The sequence below is a fragment of the Sus scrofa genome, chromosome 12, assembly GCF_054392235.1.
Source record: "Sus scrofa isolate SSC_HxYL_T2T_F1_AM1 chromosome 12, Sscrofa_HxYL_maternal_Yorkshire_Landrace_v2.0, whole genome shotgun sequence".
Classification (NCBI taxonomy): Eukaryota; Metazoa; Chordata; class Mammalia; order Artiodactyla; family Suidae; genus Sus; species Sus scrofa.
This window is the reverse complement of record NC_139394.1, coordinates 37,100,454-37,122,925: the sequence shown is the minus strand read 5'-3', so window position 1 is coordinate 37,122,925 and position 22,472 is coordinate 37,100,454. Positions and strand designations below refer to the sequence as shown.

Genomic DNA, 22,472 nt, shown 5'->3' with positions numbered 1-22,472 from the left:
AAAGGTGAAGTGAGGAAGTAAATGGAAAAGGAGAATGATGGCCATTCTTTCAAGAAATTTGGGTCTAAGGAGGGGAAAAGATATTGATAGCTGAAGGATGGACTGAAGAATCGAGATCCAGAGCCCATGTGGAAGGATGAGCTTTTGGTAGGAGGAGAAAGACTTTATCTGAAGGAATAGGAGGGAAGGAAGAGAAAACAGGGTCAACACACAAGGAGGCTTTTCAGTCTGGTGGTGGACAAAGAATTAATTCTCATTTATTTTCTTAGTGAATTATATGGTAAAGTGTCACTTGATGTGGGGTTGTAGCGTGTGGGGAAGGGGAAGGGATGTGGTAGAATGAAGGTTTTAAATAGCTGTCTTGTAATTTGGGAAAGTTAATTTAGTAGAGAAATGGAATGTGATCACTAGGTAATATTACATGTGAGAATGGTAGCTATTAATTTAATGTAAAACCAGTCATCCCCTCCTTCAGTGATTTTTATGTGGCAATACGAAAATACTCCAATGTAGACATGTTAGGTTCATCTAGACTTGGATTTTTTTCCAAATAAATAATATGGGGGGGGGAGACAGTGGCCAAAAGTTTAGGGTGTTTTCAAAGGGCTGATTATGATGGCCAAGAAATCTAAGTTAGACAAGGAGGAACGTGACCTCAGAAGGGGACTGATAGATTATGAAGAGTGATGGGGCTAATACACTGGGGGAAAATCCAAGAGCTTTTATAATGAAGTAGTAGTTGAATAATGCCCACTGGTCCTCACGGCTTCCCTCTAGCTCCTCATTGTCTAACTGCAGTGGCTTGTAGTAGCCTGCTCCTTCTGTGTTACTGGTGTTCTAGGAAGCTTCCAATAAACATGCAATAAAGAGCCCCATTTAAAATTCTAAAGTCGTTCAGTCTGTGATCTAAGCATGTCTGGGCTCTGTGATGGGCTAATGGGAGGGTCTACTAAGGACGCCTAGGAAAGAACTTTACTAAGGGATCAAGGAGCCTACTGGGAATAGACTTTATCCTAAAGAAAGCTATTTAAGGTACAGTGGCTTGGTCCAACTTAAGTTGGTCAGTGGTGAAAGGAAGAAGCCTTTTGATTTCAGCACAGTTATCATGGCCCAGCTCTAAGAACTTCTTGTGTTGAAGGAGATGATTCTGTAAGCAAGAATGAGTTGAAATGGAGAGCACTATTTTTTAAAAAATCTCACTGAGGACATAAGGCAGTAAACAGCCTGTGCAATGGATATAGCATGGGGGGTTTGAGTTACCTTTCACAATTAATTATAATAGCAAGACATTAATTATTATGATTTCAGGGAATCAAATTATTGTTATGTGGGTCAAGAAATGAAATTCCTATAATTTGCAGGGGAGGGGTGGAGTTGTAGACATTTTTTTTTGTTATTATGACTCTATTTTTATGCTTTGGCTGGTATGGTCTGACCAAACACAGCTTATGTAGATTCCTGTTAAGTGTAGTTCTGGGGTTAATAGAATTGATAGCTTTGTAGGTAGATAGTCATCACTGATAAAGCCTTGGCAATATCTTAGAGACCCCAATTCTATGTAGCAGATGTTTTTCTGTGCTAAGAACCACAAATTCAGATAATACCAAAAAATGATGAAAGGAAAACCCAGAAGAGATTGGTTAGAATTTAATGTCATTTCTAGGAGGGACTCTGTAACCTACAGAGATTCTTGCAGGGCTTGGGGATCTGATCTGATTGGGTTAACAGTACAGAAGGATGAATACATTCAGACTTAAAGGTATGATTTTAAGAGTTCTTTTTTTAATTATCAAAAAATATATGCAAATGCCTTTGCTTCACCATAAGCATCAAGCCAAGAAACTCTAAAGTACCTGCTGGTCTCTTTTCCATCTTCATATACTCATATGTACACAAGCTTCAAAAGCTCTTCAGGAGTTCTAGGGTTAAACTTAATTTGGAAGTGATGAAACTTAGGCCCAGAAAGAAGTGATTTGACTAATATCAATCCAGAATTCAAATATCTTCCCTCCTCATTTACTCCTCATTTACTCCTAGACTCTTCAGGAGAGAGCCAAAAGCACAAGTTCCCTACAAAAGTAGGTGTTCAGCTCAAACTGTCCAAGAAGACTCCATATGTCTAGGATCTAAAAGAGCAAGGAATCCACCTTTATCTTTTCCAGGTGGGGATGGTAATTGAACTGGCCAAGTTTTTCTAAAATTTCCTTAGAGATCTGGGTTGAAACCTGGCCCCTCACCTGCAGTTGAGCTGTTGCTGCGAGCATCTTCTGCCGTGTTTGCAGGACTGTGGATGAGGACATGGAGATAGGTACGCTTTGCCTCAACCACCTTATATCTTCCCACATACAAGACAGCTGCAAAAGAAGTCATGAGGTCATATCATCATTCAAGCCTGTACATGATTCAAATTGTGGCATCAAAGCAAATCAGGGAGAAGGAAACCTGACCCCTGATGTTTGTTCTCCAGTCCATTTTCAGATACAGGCAAAACAACTTTTTGATCTCTGTCCAATTGGAAAAAGATCTGAATGTTAATGAAACAATCAGATCCCCATTTTAGTCTTTGCCAAATGATCCCATAACTCAGAATAGCGGAGACACTATCTGACAAGATGCAAACTTCTTTGCTTTGAAAATGTAGTGTAGATACTATTTTGGCATTTTTTGTGACATAGGGCATATCAGGGCTGAAAGAGACCTTTGAGATAATTTACTCCCACCCCAATACTTTGATCACTGGAGACCCTTCAACCCCTCAACTAAAGTTTCAGAGGTTTATGTGCAGTACTATTGGTACAAAGTGGGTAAGAATGAAATTAGAACTCAGGATACCTTTGTGAACCACAGAAAATCTTGTGTAATGGAACTGGTGTGAGAGTCATCTATTTCAACAATTGGTATTTGATCTTCATTGGTGACTAACATATTGTCTTTGTAATAAAATATAACAGCTATGTAGAGTCCCCTAAAAAGAAAAAACAAAATAAAAATTATCCTCAATCATCTCCTTGACCAAGCCTGAAACATGCAAACATATTTTTGGACATGACACAAGATAAAGTATACCTATGAGCATATTCTTGTTAAGTACCACAGTTTATTGGTTAGAATGCAGAGAAATTAACACCTTGTCCAAATTCTCAGAAGAAAAGTGAATTTTATATTCTTTCAATGATAAGAAATGTCTACCAAGTTTCCACTCAGAGCCCAAACCAGCAGATTCCTGAGAAGGTAAGACTTCTTGGAAAACCTGCATGGGACCTACCGTTTCAAGGTCTTCACAAACTTGTTTGAGGAATGGAATAGGTGTTTCAGGCTCCTTGAGACTGACTGCTTTCGGCCTGTGGCTTGTAATTTCGAACTTTCTGAAACAAACAAACAAAAAAAATGCAGTGTAAATTCCATTGGAATTTACTCTCGGGGCCTTCTTTCTACCTGTTTGCCTTTCTTCTGTCTCCTCAGTGTTACTTATTCCTTAGTTTCATGTAGGGATTCAGCTCATTCATTCCATCAAGAAGCTTTTGGGGGAGTTCCTGTCGTGGTTCAGTGGTTAAAGAATCCGACTAGGAACCACGAGGTTGAGTGTTCGATCCCTGGCCTCGCTCAGTGGGTTGGGGATCCTACATTGCTGTGAGCTGTGGTGTAGGTTGAAGACGTGGCTTGGATCCCACATTGCTGTGCCTATGGTGTAGACCGGCGGCTACAGCTCTGATTAGACCCCTAGCCTAGGACCCTCCATATGCTGGGGGTGCGGCCCTAGAAAAGACAAAAAAAAAAAAAAAAAAAAAAAAAAAAGAAGAAGCTTTTGGAGTTCTCTAGTGGCACATTGGGTTAAGGATCCGCCATTGTCACTTCAGCAGCTTGGGTCGCTGCTGCGGCTCGGGTTTGAACCCTGGCCTAGGAACTTCCATATGCTGTTGGCAGGGCCCCCACAAAGAAGGTTTTGTATCTTGAGATGCCAGTGGTTAACTCAATGAATGAACAGCTCCTCATAAATGTTGGAAATGAGTAACATTTAATTCTAATTTTATTCTCCTTATGAGTGATTTCTTGTGACATGGGATAAAAGAAATGGAATCAGCAATTCCTGCATGGCTTGTGGTAACAAGCTGACTAGTATCCATGAGGACATGGGTTCAGTTCCTGGCCTCTCTCAGTGGGTTAAGGATACGCCATTGCCATAAGCTATGGTGGAGGGCACAGATGTGGCTCAGATCCTGCGTTGCTGTGGCTGTGGTATAGGCCAGCAGCTGTAGCTCTGATTTGACCCCCAGCTTAGGAACTTCCACATGCCATGGGTGGAGCCCTAAAAAAAAAAAAAAAAAAAAAAAAAAAAAAGGGAATCAACTATTTTGCCACTCCCACCCCTTTTTTGTCTTTTTTTTTTTTTTTTTTTTTAAATAGCTGCATTTGTAGCATATGGAAGTTCCCAGGCTAGGGGTCGAATCAGATCCTGTGTCCCTGCACCATAGCCATAGGGACACAGGACCTGAGCCCCATCTGTGCCCTCCACCATAGCTCATGGCAATGGCGTTTTCTTAACCCACTGAGAGAGGCCAAGGATCGGACCCGCATCCTCACAGATACTAGTAAGGCTCCTTACTGCTGAGCCACAGTGGGAACTCCCCCACTGCCTTTTAACATTCACCTACTCTTCAGTGTTGGCAAAGCCTTCTTGTTAGTCTACAATTCCATTAATTTTTTTTCATTATAAAATTAATATAGGCACGTTACAGAAAGTCTGCGGCTTAGAAAAAAACAACATAGTCTCATCCATATCATCCTGCTGCTTTAGTAGAACCACTATTAGCTTTCTAGGGTATTTTCCCCAGTGTCGGCTTATAGAAATAGTGGTGGGCCTAGGTACGATTATCAACCTCATTATTCAGAAGAGGAAACAGACAGGATAAGTGGATTGTCCAAGATAGAAAAGCCAATATCCTGAAAAACAGACATTCATTCGCTGAGTAAATATTTACTGGGACACTACTATGTATAAGGTTTTATGGTTACAGTGATGAGAAAATCATCCATTGCTTCTATTTAGCTCTTTTATTTACAACCTGGAGCATGAAGCTCCCACTGATAAAAGCTGTAGACTTACGATCACAGTCTTTGCAAACAGTGCTCCCTAGAGCTGAACCAGCTGATCGCTCATCTAATTCTCATCTTAAAGGTAATTAATGAAGGGAAGCTGAAGTTGTTGAGTCACAACCAAACTCCTGACAGACGTGTGATTGGAGATGAGAATGTGGTCCATATCCACTGCTGCTGGACAATGGAAATCTGGGCAGACGGCTCATGGCTGAGGCCCAGTGTGGCTCTGCCTATGATCCTTTAGGAGCAGTAGGGAATGAGCTGACTGACATAGGCTTTCATGCCAGCTTCAAGCTTGTAATGGTTATTCTTGGCAGAACAAAGCAAAAGCACTTTTTTTTTCTAACTTGAACATGAATTTGGCTGGTCATATTCTACTTGAAAATAATCCTGCTCAGATTCCTGATTAGAGGCAGCATATTGAACATAATTATCACAAACCATTCTCTCCCAAAACCTTACTAAAAGTGGAGTACAGGGATTAAAAAAAGAGAAGGGGACATAAATCTATAAGGAAGGAGGGAAAGGAGACAAAAGCAAATGAATTTTGGTAGCTAGAAAGCAGGTGGACAGATAGATTTGGCGGAATTGAGAAAGATGAATACTAAACTGTCAATGGAGAAAGCTGAGAAGTAACCTGACTCACCCCGTGGGCATTATATACTGCTGGAAGTGTGGGGAGGATGGAGATAAATGAGGCGGATTTGTTGAAATCTATTTAAAAAGTAGATTTCTAGGAGTTCCTGTTGTGGCACATCAGAAACAAATCTGACTAGGCACCATGAGGTTTCGGGTTTGATCCCTGGCCTCGATCAGTGGGTTAAGGATCTGGCATTGCTGTGAACTGTGGTGTGGGTTGCAGACATGGCTCAGATCCTGCATTGCTGTGGCTCTGGTGTAGGACGGGGGGTTACAGCTCCAATTACACTTCTAACCTGGGAACCTCCATATGCCATGGTTGTGGCCCTAAAAAGACCAAAAAAAAAAAAAAAAAAAAAAAAAGTAAGAGGGAGTTCCCATCGTGGCTCAGTGGTTAACGAATCTGACTAGGCACCATGAGGTTTCGGGTTTGATCCCTGTTCTCGATCAGTGGGTTAAGGATCTGGCATTGCTGTGAACTGTGGTGTAGGTCACAGACATGGCTTGGATCCCGAGTTGCTGTGGCTCTGGCATAGGCCGGTGGCTGCAGCTCGGATTAGACCCCTATCCTGGGAACCTCCATATGCCATGGGAGCGGACCTAAAAAAAGACAAAAAAAAAAAAAGAGACTTCTAGTTATCCTTCCCTACCCTGCATGGGTAGACAACTATCCCTTTTCCACTCTGGAAGAAAGCTAGTGGCCTATTCTCTGGAAAGTGTAAAAACAGAGATCTTTAGAGTGGAAGACATGGTGTATGGGTAAAAATGGGTAAAAATGGATAGAGGGAGTAGTATACACTAAAAACAGGTGGATTTAAACAAAGTTTCCATACAGAATATTTCCCCACTGGACTCTTGGAACACTGGTACTCGAATCTATATTCTCCAGGCAGAACACTGAAAGAAACTTTTCTGGAGCTCTGACTAGCATTAAGAATACACCTAAAGATTCTGACATTGGCTTTGTCGTTTTCCTAAAGATAAGGCCATGCCAGATCATCCCACGGTGATCTGTATACATAAAGAGCCCTATCCCTTTGCTTAGAGCTTCCCGACAGCTCTTGAATTCTCTCACATCAAAGTGGACACCTAAGGATCACTAGGCAGCTGTGAAAAGCATGTTATAGAAAAAAACAGAGGCCAAAAACAAAAGAGCAATTTAGAGGGGTGACGATGCTGAGAAAAGAAAACATAAAATGAAACAAAGCCTACCGTTAAGAACCTGAGAGATAAGCAAAGACATTGCATCCTTGTAAAACGGATGGGGGTTCGTAAAAGAAATATTCAGAGAACAATAGATAGTGTTCGAATAAAAATAGGTTACTGAATTCTGAAAAACCAAATAGAAAATAAAATTGAGCAAATCTCCAAGGAAGTGGAGAAAAGGGACATGAGGATGGAAAGTAGGAGAGGGAAAAAAAGGAAAACTAAAAGCCAATTTATGAGGTTCAGTATCTGATTAAGAGTTCTCATAGGAGAGAGCAGAGAAAAAGGACAGGAAGAAATACTTAAAGAATTAATTTAAGAAAATATTCCATAATTGAAAGCTGTACGTTTCTCTCTAAATATATATGTTTATAAGTTTGCTTTTTTTAGGGCCCTACTTGTGGCATATGGAAGTTCCTAGGCTAGGGGTCGAATTGGAGCTGCAGCTGCTGGCCAACACCACAACCATAGCAACGCAGATCCGAGCCACATCTGGGACTTACACCACAGCTCTTGGCAACACCGGATCCTAAACCCATTGGTCAAGACCAGAGATAAAATCTGTGTCCTCATTACCACTGAGCCACAATGGGAACTCCTGTAAGTTTCCATATTGAAAGGTGTACCAAGTATGCAGCACAACAGACAAAAATAGAGCCAACATGAAGGCACATAACAGTGAAATTTTAGACCTGAAGTTAAAAAGAAAATTTAAAAACTTTCCAGAGTAGGAACAAGTAGATTTCATATAAAACTTCTGGGATTAGAATAGTATCAGACTTTTTAGCACTGAAAGCTAGAAAGCAATGAAGGCATGCCTTCAAAATATGAAGGAAAATGATTTCAACTGAGAATTCTATACTTTTCCAAATTCTTAAATAAATATTAAATAGAATAAATATATATCTTTAGACACTTAATATATCCAATCCCAAGTATCTGTCAGGAAGCTACTGAAGTCTCCACCAAACCCCAGAAAAAGGAAGAGATGCTGTACAAAAAAGAAGAAATCCAATATTGGAGAATGGCAAGAAGAGTCCTCAACATGACAGTAAAAGGAGATTTTAGGATGACAGCTGTGTAGCAGATGTAGAGGCAGCCAGTAATCAGTCTAGAATGGAGCAGGTGAGAGGGCTTTCTGAGAGGTTTCTTGAAGAAAATTCACTTGAAACAATACTGGTAGAACTGGAGAAGAGCTGGGGGATTAGTTAGTTATAACCACATGGAAAAATTAAAAAAACACATAATAAAAGTTGATTATTATCTACAGGGGAAATAAAAAGTTAGCCAGGAAAGGAAAATAATCATAACATTTATAGGATAATAAAGGAAGTAATAAATATTGATCTTACTAAAATTATAATATTAGGTAGATGAGGGGGTAGGATTTATATGTGCATATAAGAAGGTGGAGGGGTTAAAAATAACCTGAGGTAATAACCTAATTTTTTAAAAAATTAAGACTTGGCAATATAAGCCTGTTTTTTATGAAGATGGAGAAAATATCAAAATAATTGAGCCTCTGGGAATAGAAAATGGAAGATGGGAGAAACTGCTTTTTATTTAATAATAAAATGCGTTTTAGTGCTTTACTTCTTTTAAGTCATTCAGTCCTCAGATGACTGACATGTTTATGTAATCTTAACTGCATTTTATTGGTGAGCAAAGTGAGGTGTGGACAAGATAGGCGACTTGCTTAAGGTAATACAGCTTTGTAGAGGTCCAGCTTGCATTGGAACCTACATAATCTGGCCTCAAAGTATAGTTACATACAACGTAAGTCAAAATGAAGGTTAAACTACAAAATAATTAGACTAGGAGTTCCCTGGTGGTCTAGTGACTAAGGATTCAGTGTTATCACTACTGTGGCTTGAGTTTGATACTGGGAACTTCTTCATGCCATGGACATGGCCAAAAAAATTAGACTGAGAAAAAAAATGAGAAATGCTACTACCAGTTGGGAAAGAGACCCATGAAAATGCCAAATATTCTAGGTCTCCTCCACTGTGGGCACATGGTAGAATTGTATTTCTTAGAGCTCTTGTGGTTGTATTGGGGCCATGTGACCAATTTTGCCAGTGAATTTTGAGTGTAAATGATAAAGTTCTGCCCATTTGAGACCTTCAAAAGTTTCTTTGTCCTCTGGGTGCTGACAAATATTTCTAGAAAGAGGATCATGAAAAGAGAGGGATAGCCCTCTGCTGACCAATGGTAGACATAGAGCATGTGTGAGAAATAAGTATTTTGGGGGTCATTTGGATACTGCAGCATTATATAGCCCATCTTTACTGAGGCATGGTCTAAACTCACTTTTCTGAGAACCACTGTGACTTCTATTCTGTCTCTGCTTAGTTCAGGGCTCTGAAGCAATGGTTTTCTGGACTCTGAAGGTAGTGCTAGCTTTTCAGCTTTTAATTGCTTGAAGCACAGGCAGTTTATTTTATTCATGCTGGTATGTTTAGCAACTAAGATGTAGCAGATAGTTTCAATTACAGTGGAGTCAATGATTACACTTTAATTCTAGGATGTATAAAGTGCTGAAGATGGAGGGCACCCCATTCTTTATTTGGAAGAACAATGGAAGAAAATAAGCTAGAGTTTGTAACATACCTATGCTATGCCTGGTGAGCTTAATCTATTATCTAATATAATTCTTGTAACAATTCTGAAAGGTAGATATTATTATGTTGATTTTTTTCTGATGGGGAAGCCATGGCTTAGAGAAGTTAAGTGCTTTTCTCAAGGATACACAGTAAGTGGTTGAACAGGGATTTGAAATAATTATTTTTTCCAATTATAAAATTTATAAGCCACATAGTATCTCAATGTAGTTAGGTAGAGTATTGTAAATAACAATTTTATAGTCTTCTGTATGCAATACCTAATTATCTTTCACTTATCTTTGTAGACTTAGATTTATGTTAAATCATTTTAGAAGAGCATTTTTAAAAATCTTGGTATGTTATGGCCAATGTTTCCCAAAGTTTATGCCTTTGAAACACTAATTTTGTAAAAAATGTTTTACAATGGCCAAATAAGTTTGGAGAATAATTGCCTCACCAAAGTGTCTTTTTATTAGCATCTTTATTATTTAAAAATTTTTTTGTTATAGTTGATTTACGATACTCTGTCAATTTCTTTCTTTCTTTTCTTTGTTTTTTTTTTTTTTTTTTTTTTTTTGGCTGCATCTGCAGCATGCAGAAGTTCCTGGGCCAGGGATCAAACCTGCTCCATAGCAACAACCTGGGCTGTTGCAGTGACAATGCTGTATTTTTAACCCATTACACCACAAGAAAACTCCAGCAATGTTCTGTCAATTTCTGCTGTACAGCGAAGTGACCCAGTTATACACGTATGTACATTCTTTTTCTCATATTATCTTTTATCATGTTCCATAACAAGTAACTACATATAGTTCCCTGTGTTACACAGCAGGACCTCATTGATCATCCACTCCAAATGCAATAGTTTGCATCTACTAATCCTAAACTCCCAGTCCATCCCACTCCCTCCCTCTCCCCATTAGAAACCACAAGTCTGTTCTCCATGTCCATGAGTCTGTTGCTGTTCTATAGATAGGTTCATCTGTGTTATATTTTAGAGGATCTTTATTATTTTAATGTCTGTTTTACATTTCCAAGAGAGAGATATACAGTGAAACAATGTCCAAATTTACTTGACTGGAGATCTTTTTTTAAACTGAGTGTCTTACAGAATCACTCTTCTTTGGAACACACTTTGGGTACTGCTTAACTGTCCAAAGTACATTTCAGTCTAAAAATATTCCTCCATTGGGAAGTTCTAACTTATGACTTACTTCAGTCTTTCCTGATATTGTGGGTATATTTATACCCCTATGGTGGGAAACATGATATAAGTTGATATAAATATTTGTGCTATCTAGACAATCACTTCTTGATCATTGGAATTTAACCTAATAGTAATGGGGAGACCATCTAAATCCTCAAATAATGTAAAAAAAATAATCCCTCATTGTCATGAGTAGCTTCAGCTTTGCCACTCTGATAAAGATCAAACACAAAGCGGCTTATGAATTTGAAAGAATAATCTATCCAGTTGCTTTATTACCTTTGCCTGCCATGCAGGAACCGATAGTTAGGGGAATGATGGAGAGTCAGGAGAGAAAGGAACCTAGGTAATGCCTAGCTTGGTTAAATGGGCCCTGGTTAACTGAGAACTGAGTGTACCTTGGTCAGTGCGGAATGTTGAAGGCCCTGGTCTGGCTAATGTTTTCCTACTGGGGATCTAGGAGTGAAATCCCACTTGGGTTTTCTGCTCAAGCCTCTTCCATGCATATTTACATCTCCTAATGAACCACTCACCAGGGAGAACCTTATTTTTTTTTTTTTTTGCAAACACTTGCCTTCATTTCTAGCTATGACCAATGTTTCTGAAGGGGTCTGTTGCCATAGCTATATGGCAATTGGGAACAACTTTTTGCTAATAAATATGATTTCTTTATACCTAGTCAAAACTCATCTAGCATCTCTTAGTTTCAACCATGGATTTCTTACCTAGCTGGTCCAATAGTGCCCTGGATCTAGAAAGTCAGTGCGGTTAGAAGTCTAATGGGTGAAGGAACGTGTAAAGTGAAAACTTTATTGAACTTTAATTCTCTGAATAAAACCAAATGTCTCCTCCACAGATCATACACAAATTAAAAACCTGACGTTGTCCCATCTGAACAGCCTAAGTAGAAAATAATTTTTAAAGAGGTTCTCAGAGATTTTCTGGGTGTAGTTGGCTAGGCCTGGAGAAGGTATGCTCTACTTTCTCCTGAGCAGCAGTACAGGGGGAGATGATTAAAATGCTGGGTGAGATTAAAATCCAGTACCCAGTCTTGCTCTAAGGGTGGGAGACAAAAATGAGGTGTGGCAGGAAGACTGGACTTGGAGAGAGAAAACCGAGGTTAGTGTCTTGATTCTTGGCATTGTGACCTGGTCAAGTCACTTAGCTTCAGGGATAATTGCCAAAATGAGGATGAAAAAGAGACAGTGGATGTTAAATTGCATGTAATTTTTTATTATAAATATACACAAAAGTTTATACTATTGTTGCTGTTATAATTGGTGGAGCTTTCTTAAGGGTGCTCACAGAATTTCTGTTGCAGGAGAAAAGTTTGAGGGTGAGTATCCCAAAGACCCAGCACACTGAGAAGTTTTGTGAAGGAACAATTCAAAGGGAAAGGAACTCAAGACAGCAGCTATTTTCCTTGTGCTTGTTTTCAAACTGTTCCTATGGAGAGAGGGTGCAAAAGAAAGAGAAAGGGAAGGAAGGGAGAGGGAAGTCTCTTCTGAAGGGTTGAGAGCAAGATAGTGCTGTAAAGTGATTCCAGATGTACAAATATTAATATCTCTTTCCCTCCCTGATGAATGAGAAGGTATGACCCAGTTAGGAAACTACTAAAATTACCGGCGCCACTGAGACCTCCGTCAGTGGCCCAGTGCAGATTTTTATCCTTACCCCGGCAACTATAATGCTGATGAAGGGCTCGGACCTGCTGCAGCAGACCTTCCAAAACTTCACTCCGTCCCTTGTGCCTGGGCTCTCTGTCGTCGTAGTCTTTCCAGTCTATTGAACAAAAGAAACAAACAGAGTAAAATTTTCAAGTAGGGGAGAGGCCTTTTCCCTGCCCTGCCTCAGGAGCTGAGTTTTGCTCATACTACCCACAGCCTTTGCAGATGAGCACCTAGCCCTTGCACAACTAGCAGGCGCTGCCAAAGGTTTGGAAGTTGCCGTTGTCAGGCCCTGTGCAAAACAGTAATTGTGGTTGGTTTCTTGTGTTGGGCAGTTTTAAGGCAAGGGAAAATGGTGGAAAGCCAAAAGAAAATAGGGAACCGGGGAGTCCAGTTTCCCCTCCCGCCAGCTCCTTACCCTCTTCAGCATCCTTGTCCTAATCGGTTCCCCTGCACCCCAAGTTGCAACTGGATTTCCACAGTAGAAAAGAAAGGGGTGGCAATGTGCAGACTAGATGAAATCCACAGTCCCAATGCTTTTATTGTAGGTTTCACACTTTTGGCCAAATTGACATTTCTTTCCAAGGAAAGAGCTCATGTCAGATGCCAAGAAATGGAAATCTACATTTTGCTCTAATGAATGTCTGCTTTGGTTAGCTGGCACAGCAACTCGTGCACATACTCTGAGCCACCAACCACCCTGTCTGCTCAGTCTCTAAATATACAGTATTAGCTTACATGGCAAATTTAAATTGCAATACCCACTGAGATTTTTCTCCCCCCTTCTATTTTCATTCCATTTGGCTATAATGATATCAGGAGTAATAACCCGAATGGGGCTAATGTCAAGATTATAATTCTGCTGTCTCCAACTTTGGATTTTTCTTTTTCAGCAGGTCAGTCATTTCATAGTGCATCCTTTCTTTCCGTTTTCTTCCCACTGGTTTTACTTTCTGGATCTTTTAAAAGCATCAACTTAAAGTGCTTCTTGCTTGAGAGGCTTTCTCTAAAAATGCTAGACGTTATTCTCTAGAAAAGCCAGTTGGTTCATTAGTGTATGCGAGGCTTAAATTCTAACTTAAGTTTCAAATTCCCTCCACTTAGAGTTATTTTAAAATATGGAGTCTCCCTTGTTTAGAAACTTAAGCAGATGCCATGACAGTTAAAGTTAGGTAAAAGCATTCCATCTTGGTCCATCCAAGGCCAAGTAGCATAACCCTGTTAGAAAGAGCACAGGTTCTAGAGTCAGATGAACCTAGGTTTGCACACTGGCTCTTCTGATTCCCACCTCAGTGTTTGTAAGTTACACTGTCAGAGCCTCTACTCTGTAGTATGAAAAAGGAGTATAGTATCTGTCTTGCAGGACTTTTATGAGGATTAAATGAGAGGTATATTAGATATTCAGCACAATGTTACATGGAAAGCATCATATAAATTATAACTTTCACAGAAGGGAATTCATTAATGGAAATAACTCCCCAAACGGTGAGTATGGAAACGTCATTTCTTATCCTATCGGATAATTCCCTTTGGAGAGGAAGGCCTCAGAAATTTTCTAATCTCTCCTTCCCACCTTCTCCCATGGACCCTTCTCCATTTTCCTCTCAGAAGCTGAGTAACTTACAACCATTCTAGTTGTAAGTTACTTAGCTTGCCGGTGGCATAACCAGGACTATAACATAGTCTCATGACCCTCATATAGTACTCATTTCCTTATGCAATAGACATGTTTTTGTTTTCTTTTGGGAAAGAGGATCAGAGTTTGGTTGGAGTCTGTGTGGTGTGGCTTAGTTGTGGTCAACTTTGGAGACAGGGCGTTGGCATAGGTGCTTTCTGCAGACTCTGATCCTTGTTGGCAGAAACCATGACTTAATTTCCCTTTGCCTCAGGTTTCTTCTCTTTAAAGTGAATTTTTGAGTCTCTTTTTAGGTTATTTGCAGTTTCAAAGATGTAATGTAAGTAAAGCACCATTCTGGGCACATTGGAGATGCTCATCTTATGTTGGTGGGCACTGTGACTAGGAGCTTGATGGCATTCAGGTAGGATGGGCTAAGGAGGAGATTTTACTGGGAAATTTGGAACTGCTTGAAGAAATGAATTCCAAGTGGCCCTTGGACTATCTGTAGTGTCCCTGGCGTCTGGGCACCGTGAGGGTAAACATTGCTCTCGTGAATTCCCAAAGGCCGTTATGAGTTTATTCCCTTAGCTGGCTGAATGTATCTGAAGTGCTCCTGAAAAGATGAGCAACGTGGTTTGCTTGAGTAAGATTTCTGGGTGGCTGAGTTACAACGTGGGCCTGAACATGCTAATGCATTCTAATGAGTGTTAATCCTGCCATCAATGCAGGAGGAGATGAAGTGGCCCTGGCTCTTTTAGCTGAGCCCTATTACATCAGAGGCAAGCTTGAACTTGATGACTTTATGATATATTAGAAAATTGCTAATGCTAAATTGCAGCCCAAGTAGAGCACTGAACATAAGGCCAAGGTTTTTGGAAAGAATGAGTTTTTCTCATAGATGTTTGGAAGGTTCTGATGACTACATAAAATAGGAGACTTTAGGGATGAGGGAGAAAATTGAAAATATATTAAGAAATCAGGAACCTGACAGGAATGAACTTAGTGTGGTAGAAAAGAGCAGATTGTGCCACATAATACTGTTCACTGTTCTGGTAACGAGACACTTCAATTGCAACACAATGCAGAGCTTGCATTCACTGGCGATATCAGGGCTTTCCTGATCGTAACTCAGACAAGCCTGTCTGGGCCCTTTTCTCTTATTATGTACCATACCATATAACATAAGTCTATAAAAACACATTAAGGCCTTTTGTAAAAATATTTAAAAAAACTTTTATAGCTTACTGGAACATATTACCAAATTTCCAATTACTCTGTCATGTTAGAATACATTGTCCTCTAGTCAATATCTGAATACTGATACATGTTACATCACAATGTCATACTCTGTTTATAAATAGAACCAGAGTGTTTTTATATTGTTCTTTCCAAGTGATATGGCATGTCTGCAGCAACTCTAATGACATGTTTGGATTTCAGTTCTTTGCCAGATACCCCTACTAGTCAAATATGCTGTTGTAGAAAGTGTTGCCATTTGCTATGTTAATTACCAAGTAATAAGAAACTCTTCCCAGCCCTGGACAACTGTTCTTTTCATTCTGGAGAGAGCTCTTCAAGTGGGCTGTGAGGGAGAGTGTCTGCAGAGAATGTGCAGTTTATAGAACCAGGACATCTGATGTTTATAAGTAAACACATCTATATGCAGATCACAAATTGCTTGGGATGTGCATTTGGAGTGGGTTTCCCCCTGCTCCTTCAGGTCTGCAGAGACTAGCTTTTTTTTTTTTTTTTTGCTTTTCTCTCCCTTCTATCCCTTATCTCCAAAAATGCATATTCCTTTTCTCTACCTATCCCTGGAATTAGATTGCTTCCCTTAATATCTTAATTTTGCAATATTCCCTGTATGTGTTCTGGTAAGTCTTCAGTAAGAAAGATGTCCAAGTAATACTGGAATAGTTAAATCATCAAATGCTAGGGAACTCAAGAGTCTTGGGGATCTCTAGTATTTGTGGTCCGAGGCTCTAATTTAGCTATCTGAACCCACCAGAAGCAGTAGTCAGGAATGCTTGGCTGGCTCTTTGCTTGTCTGCTTGCCAGTAGGGCACGAGTTAGCAGAGTCTTGACTAGTTTAGGCTTGAATCCTGGCTCAGCCATACACCAGAGTTGCGACCCCAGGCAAGGAAACATCCTCTCTGAATCCCAATTTTCTTATTAATAGCTGAGGAGGATAGCATAGTGGTTAAGAATGAGGAGGAGTTCCCGTCATGGCCCAGTGGAAATGAATCCAACTAGGATCCATGAGGATGTGGGTTCAATCCCTGGCCTCACTCAGTGGGTTAAGGATCTGGTGTTGCTGTGAGCTGTGGTGTAGGTTGCAGAGGCGGCTTGGATTTGGCATTGCTGTGGCTGCGGTATAGGCCAGCGGCTATAGTTCTGATTCGACCCCTAGTCTGGGAACCTCTGTATGCCGCAGGTGCGGCCCTAAAAAACTGAAAAACAAAAGAATGAGGAATGTAAGGTTTGGACCTGACTTCAGTGCTTGCTAATTTTGTGTTGTTGGGATGTACATATGTATGTATGTACATATGTACCTCTATATTGATAATTCCCTCACCCATAAAGTAATAAAAATCACCTCAATAGTTTTGTTATGAATATTAAATGAGTTAATCTATGTAAAGTTCTTAGATTAACATGCAGTGTATAAGTCTTATCATGTTGATAGTGATGCAGGTGATAATGATGATGCTTGTCCAAAAGACGGGAAAAATGTTGAATGACTGTTGTCAGGATTAAGTGAGGCACTGAATGTGAAATTCCGTAATATATCCTCTGATTCATGTTTTTTTCCTGGTTGAAGGGTTATTATAATACCTGAAAAATACATACATATATAAAAAAGCAAACTAAAGGGCCCATAATCTCATAACCCACATATCCACTGGTAAATTTTACCAGTTATATGCAGACCGCACCTATTTAATTACAGTCAAACTCACAGTTTAAATATTATACGAAAAACTGTGTTATTTGTTTACATAAAACATAAGAATTTCTTCATGTGATGAATGATTTTTTTAAAAAAACACCATTTTTAGTGGTTGCATTTGGTTCTAGAGTCTGAGTTTGTATATATCATACTTTACTTAGTCACTAAGTTAATATTGGGTATTTGTCCTCTCCACCCACACATGATATTTCACTATATATTGCTGCAGTACACATATTTGTTCATGACTGTGGGTCTGCATCTGTTTCTTTAGGTTAGAGTCCCAGATGTATAATTATGGAGTAAAAAGAAATGAATGTTCTTACAGAAGTTGATAAATTATGGCAAATCATGTCTCACAAAGGATAGAGCAGTTTTCACTTTCACAAGAAGCATATGATGCCATTTTAGAGGATCACATTAGTAAAGATTTTTATTTATTTTTTACTTAAAAAAAAGTTGTTTTTGCTTTTTAGGGCCACACCTGAGGCCTATGGAGGTTCTCAGGCTAGAGGTCAAATTAGAGTTGCAGCTGCCAGCCTATGCCACAGCCACAGCAACATGGGATCTGAACACGCAGTTCTTGGCAATGCCAGATCCTTAACCCACTGGGAAAGGCCAGGGATCAAACCCACATCCTCATGGATACTAGTCGGGTTTGTTACTGCTGAGCCACAATGGAACTCCCAAGTTTAAAAAAAAATTAACATGTAATTCAGAGCAATAGATTCAATTTGCAGAAAAATCCATCATGTGATATGTCTGAAGATGTTTTTCCTTGTTAATTAAAATTTCTGGTTAATAGAGAATTAGCAAATATACCAGGCATAAATCGCTAATTGTAAAATAATTACAAGTGGCTTTGCTAGGTTTTTTAGCCACTATTACAAATATTATAGATTTTATTTGTGGCGGAGTATAGCAGAGTACCTGTTAACAAGACAGCTCTTCTTCTGACAGAACGTAAGTAAGATTTGCTAGATTTTTAGTGAGGAAGGGGAGGTGAAAGTTAAAATGGATTGTGTGTACTCTGGGCCAGCAAGTCCCACTGTGTCATTGTAGTACATCCTTACAAAAGCCCTGTGAAGGATGTGATTGGACCCATTCTACAGATGTTGAATTGAGACCTAGAGAGTTTAAGCAAATTTTGAAGGCCCCACAGCTATTGAAAGGTGTAATGCGCATCAAATGCAGTCTTGCTGGTTCCAAATTCCCTCCTTTCATTCCACTGAGTTGCCTCTCAGGGATCATTTATGTAGAGGAATCATTCAGTACATAGCTGGATGCTACTCTGAGGAGGTCTTGTTAGTCCCAAGCAGTGGGAAGGGGGAATGGCAATGGCATCCTGAGCATGGAATTGAAGTTGGAGCCTGGCCAGGCTTGAGAGAGTTAACAGCCACCACCTACTAGAAGGAGAGGCACATGCTGGTGTCGTGGTCTGAGCAGGTCCCCATCCTTTCATGTTATAAGCCGAGACTTGAACAAAATACTGCTGGCCCTGCAAAGTATCGAAATAGAGAGAATGATGCATTGGGAATTTTTTTTAGTCACTTTTACTCGAGAAGCTTTACCCTGCATCTGATGAACTTGCTCATCCCCTGGGAAAGAACCACCCCACTACCCATACCTTAACTTTCTAGCTTTTCTTGACTATTATGTTTCCATATGATAATAGACATATTTGGGGTATCCTCTTAAATTCTTTGTGCTTTCTCTTTTCAAAATTAGAAAACCATAGTTGCTTTTCCTGACTTTTCCAAAACAATTATACACCAATTTTTAAAAGTCATAATTTTAAAAAGTCACAGTTCATAAGTTTACCAAAACCTGCAAATTCTCACCCTTACCACCTTCTCCTCCCCAGTGGCAACCACTATCACCTTTTTTCTAGCTGATCTACTTGCCTTATAGAACTGACATGTTATAAAGACCATCTTATCAGATTAGTAATTAAAGATCTGCTTCATTCTTTTAGTGGCTGAAAAGTACTTCCCTTTGGGTAAATGCAGTCATTTATTTAACCAATCCCTCACTGACAGACATTTAGATTGTTTTCACATTTTATGCTACAAGAAATAATGCTGCAATAAATATCCTTTAGTTGTTCAAACACTTTAAAACTAATTCTTTGATGTTATTTCAATTTTAAAACCATTATTAAAATAGTGGTTTACATGCTTTAATGTCTGTGACATTAAGAATTAAGGTGTTGTGACTATGGAGGATCCTCAAAAAAATAAAACTAGAACTTCCATATGATCCAGCATTCCCACTTCTGGTTAATTATCCAAAGAAAATGAAAACACCAATTCAAAAAGATATATGCACCCCAATTTCATAGCAACATTATTCCCAATAGCCATGATATGGAAGCAACCTAAGAATCTGTCAACAGATGAATGGATAAAGAAGGTATGGTATACATATACAATGGATTAGTACTCAGCCATAACTAGAGTGAAATTTTGCCGCTTGCAACAACATGGGTGGGCCCAGAGGGTATTATGCTTAGTGAAATAAGTCAGATAGGGAAAGACAAATACTGTATGATATCACTTACATGTGTAATCTAAAAAATAAAATGAGCAAAACAAATAAAAAAGGAGTTCCTGCTGTGGCTCAGTGTAAATGAACCTGACTGGTATCCATGAGGATGTGGGTTTGATCCCTGGTCTTGCTCAGTGGGTTAAGGATCTAGCGTTGCTGAGGGTTGTGGTGTAGGTCACAGATGTGGCTCAGATCCTGAGTTGCTGTGGCTGTTGTGTAGGCCAGCAGTTGTAGCTCCCATTCGATCTCTAGCCCAGGAACTTCCATATACCACAGGTGTGGCCCTAAGAAGCAAAACAAAACAAAATAACAACAAAAAAAAACAAAAAACCAAAAAACCAAAAAAACAAAAAACAAAGAAAAACATAAAACATAAAACCAAACAAACAACAACTACTGAATATAACAAAAAAGAAACAGACTCACAGATATAGAAGACAAACTAGTGGTTACCAGTGGGCAGAGGGAAGAGGGGAGGGGCAAGATAGAAGAGGATTAAGAGGTGCAAACCATGCATAAAATAAATATGGTACAAGGATGTAATGTACAACACAGGGAAAATAGCCAATATTTTATAATAATTTTAAGTGGACTATAATCTGTAAAAATATTGGATCACTACATTCCATACCTGAAACTAATATACCATTGTAAATAAACTATACTTATATTTTAAAAAAAGAATTAAGGAGTTGCTTTTTGTTTGCTTATAATATCTTATAATATTTTAAAATGTTTTGAATGGTTTTATATTTTTACTTTGATGAATTTTTTTCTGTTAAACCCAAAATAGATATGTTAGAAGTCAGAACTTGTTAAAGTATTGCTTGCAAAATTTGTAAAATGGTGTTTGAAGTTAAAACAAATTGTGATCTTTGTAGAGCCTTTGCTAGGGATTTAATAATATTGGCCTTACTATATCATCAACTTAATTTTTATAACACTAAAAATGGCTTTATATGTACCCCAAAGTTATGGAGATGCTATAGAAGTGTAAATCTCTGTCTAGGTTTTTATATGATTAGGATGGTGTCTACATTGCTCTCATCGGACAACCAAGTGGAAAAAGTTAATCCCTATAAAAATTACTTCAAATATTAGAGAAACTCTCTATGGAGAGTTTTCCATTTTTTATCACCATATCACTTTTTCTTTTAAGAAATGGAAATTCCTTCGGGTTCTCTCTGGCCCTCCTCCATCAAGCGAGCTATAGGGTTGGGAATCAGTCTTCCACTGATAGCATCTCTGGGGGCCACCCACTCAAGGGTTTGTTTGTTCTGCTAATCCACAGTTTTGGCCCCTGGTGTAGACATGTACGTGAAGACTAAAAGTTAAGATTCTGTGATGGTGAACCAACCACCAAGAATTCCATTAGAATAAGCTGGTTCAACCTTGAAAATTTGCAACCTAACACAGCTTTTTAATGCTGGGCTTCAGGATTATGCTTTACAGATAACTGTTTTAATTGACTAACCTTTTAGAAAAATAACAACAGAATTCTCCCTCCACCTCTCACATATGAAGGTTATAAGATATTTGAATTGGATAAGAAAATACAGATTTGATTTAAGTTTATTTCACCTTTTTTCAGTTAAAAAAATTTGATGATCTGGTTTATTGCACAAATTGTTTGAGGAAATAGAGGGTTCGTTACAGTCTGAATCAATTAGCTGGGTGTTTTTATTTTATTTTTTTGCATTTTGTATGCTCATTTGGTTTATAGTTCTATAAATAATTAATGTTTAAATTGAGATTGGTTAAACAAATAAGCAGTTTGTTCCAGTTTTTCATTCAAAGTTTAAACTGGTTCAGGTTACTGAGAAATGTAACGCCACCATATACAGTTTCTTTTTTTTTGTGAAAGCAGATTTTTTTTTTTTTTTTTTTTTTTAAATCAAGGGAAAAGGATTTCTCTCAGGAAATTGTGTGACTCCAATTGATGACTGATCTCAACTGAGGCTGTGGGGGTGAGGGTTAGGTGAGGCTGTTATTTTTACCATCAGACAGGGAGTCAAAATTGGATCTCTTAGAGCCTTTGATCCCCCCTCCCCCGAAGATTAGACTGTGATCCAGAAAGCAGCAGCTTTCAAGGCTTACAGGAGGCCAGTCTTTTTCTGATCTCTGTAGAACATGCCAGTTTACAAAGTGGTTCATGCTGTCTGCTCACTCCTGTGTGGGGTTCAGATTATGGATACCAGACATATCATGTGTAACGAGTGGCAGTTTTTGCCAGAGGACTGGGCGTTGACTGTTACTTCCAGAGTAGGCCTTTGCTACCAATATCGCAGCACAAACATCAGGAATAGGGCAGTGGGAAGTCCAACAGGGGGATTTGGCATTTACCGTTGTAAGTCCTGTTATTGTACATCTCAGGGTTTGCAGGTTTTCCATGATGATTTCTCCAGCCAAAGGACAAAAGTCTTTAGACATGCTCCATTCCACTGGACGGAAAGAGAGAAGAGAGGGTAGGATGAGCAATGGAGGCCAGGGGAGAAAGATAAAGCGAGAATAGTCATTTGTTAAGAGGCATCATAGAAATTCTAGCATATAATCTCTCTAAAAAACAGTAAGTGTACCCTCTTTTCCCTATATTGGCACATCTAACAATTCTCAGGATGACGAGTCAGTTTCCAAGTTCATAGTTATTTTTTAGAACAAGAGTGGTGGGCTGGGGGAGAAAAACCATTCAACAGTGATTAATATACCTTAAATATACATATGTATATGTCTGTATATATGTATATAGACACAGATTCTCAGACACATTACATATAAAAACATTGTATATAAATGATAAATTATTTACTGCATGTGAGACATGAAGGGTTTATTAGGATATTACCTTCTATTTGTTCCCCAAGTGTCTGTTTCACCATTTTGATGCAAGTACTACTTCAAGATCCCAGGAACATTCTCATCCCAAATAAGGAAGCCCCCT

The 22,472-nt window shown here is 39.0% G+C and overlaps 1 protein-coding gene across 2 annotated transcripts in view; it reads right to left on the bottom strand.

Annotated features, from left to right (window-relative positions):
- Positions 1–22,472, bottom strand: part of ANKFN1 (ankyrin repeat and fibronectin type III domain containing 1) — a 343,361-nt gene that overhangs the window by 59,463 nt on the left and 261,426 nt on the right. For both annotated transcript variants that reach the window (XM_021067257.2, XM_084983129.1), the window contains exons 8-13: positions 21,878–21,975; positions 18,395–18,485; positions 12,427–12,534; positions 3,266–3,365; positions 2,833–2,965; positions 2,238–2,354 (exon numbers count right to left, since the gene is read on the bottom strand). In XM_021067257.2, the coding sequence (XP_020922916.2) occupies positions 2,238–2,354; positions 2,833–2,965; positions 3,266–3,365; positions 12,427–12,534; positions 18,395–18,485; positions 21,878–21,975 (647 nt within the window). The remainder of the gene's footprint in view (positions 1–2,237; positions 2,355–2,832; positions 2,966–3,265; positions 3,366–12,426; positions 12,535–18,394; positions 18,486–21,877; positions 21,976–22,472) is intronic.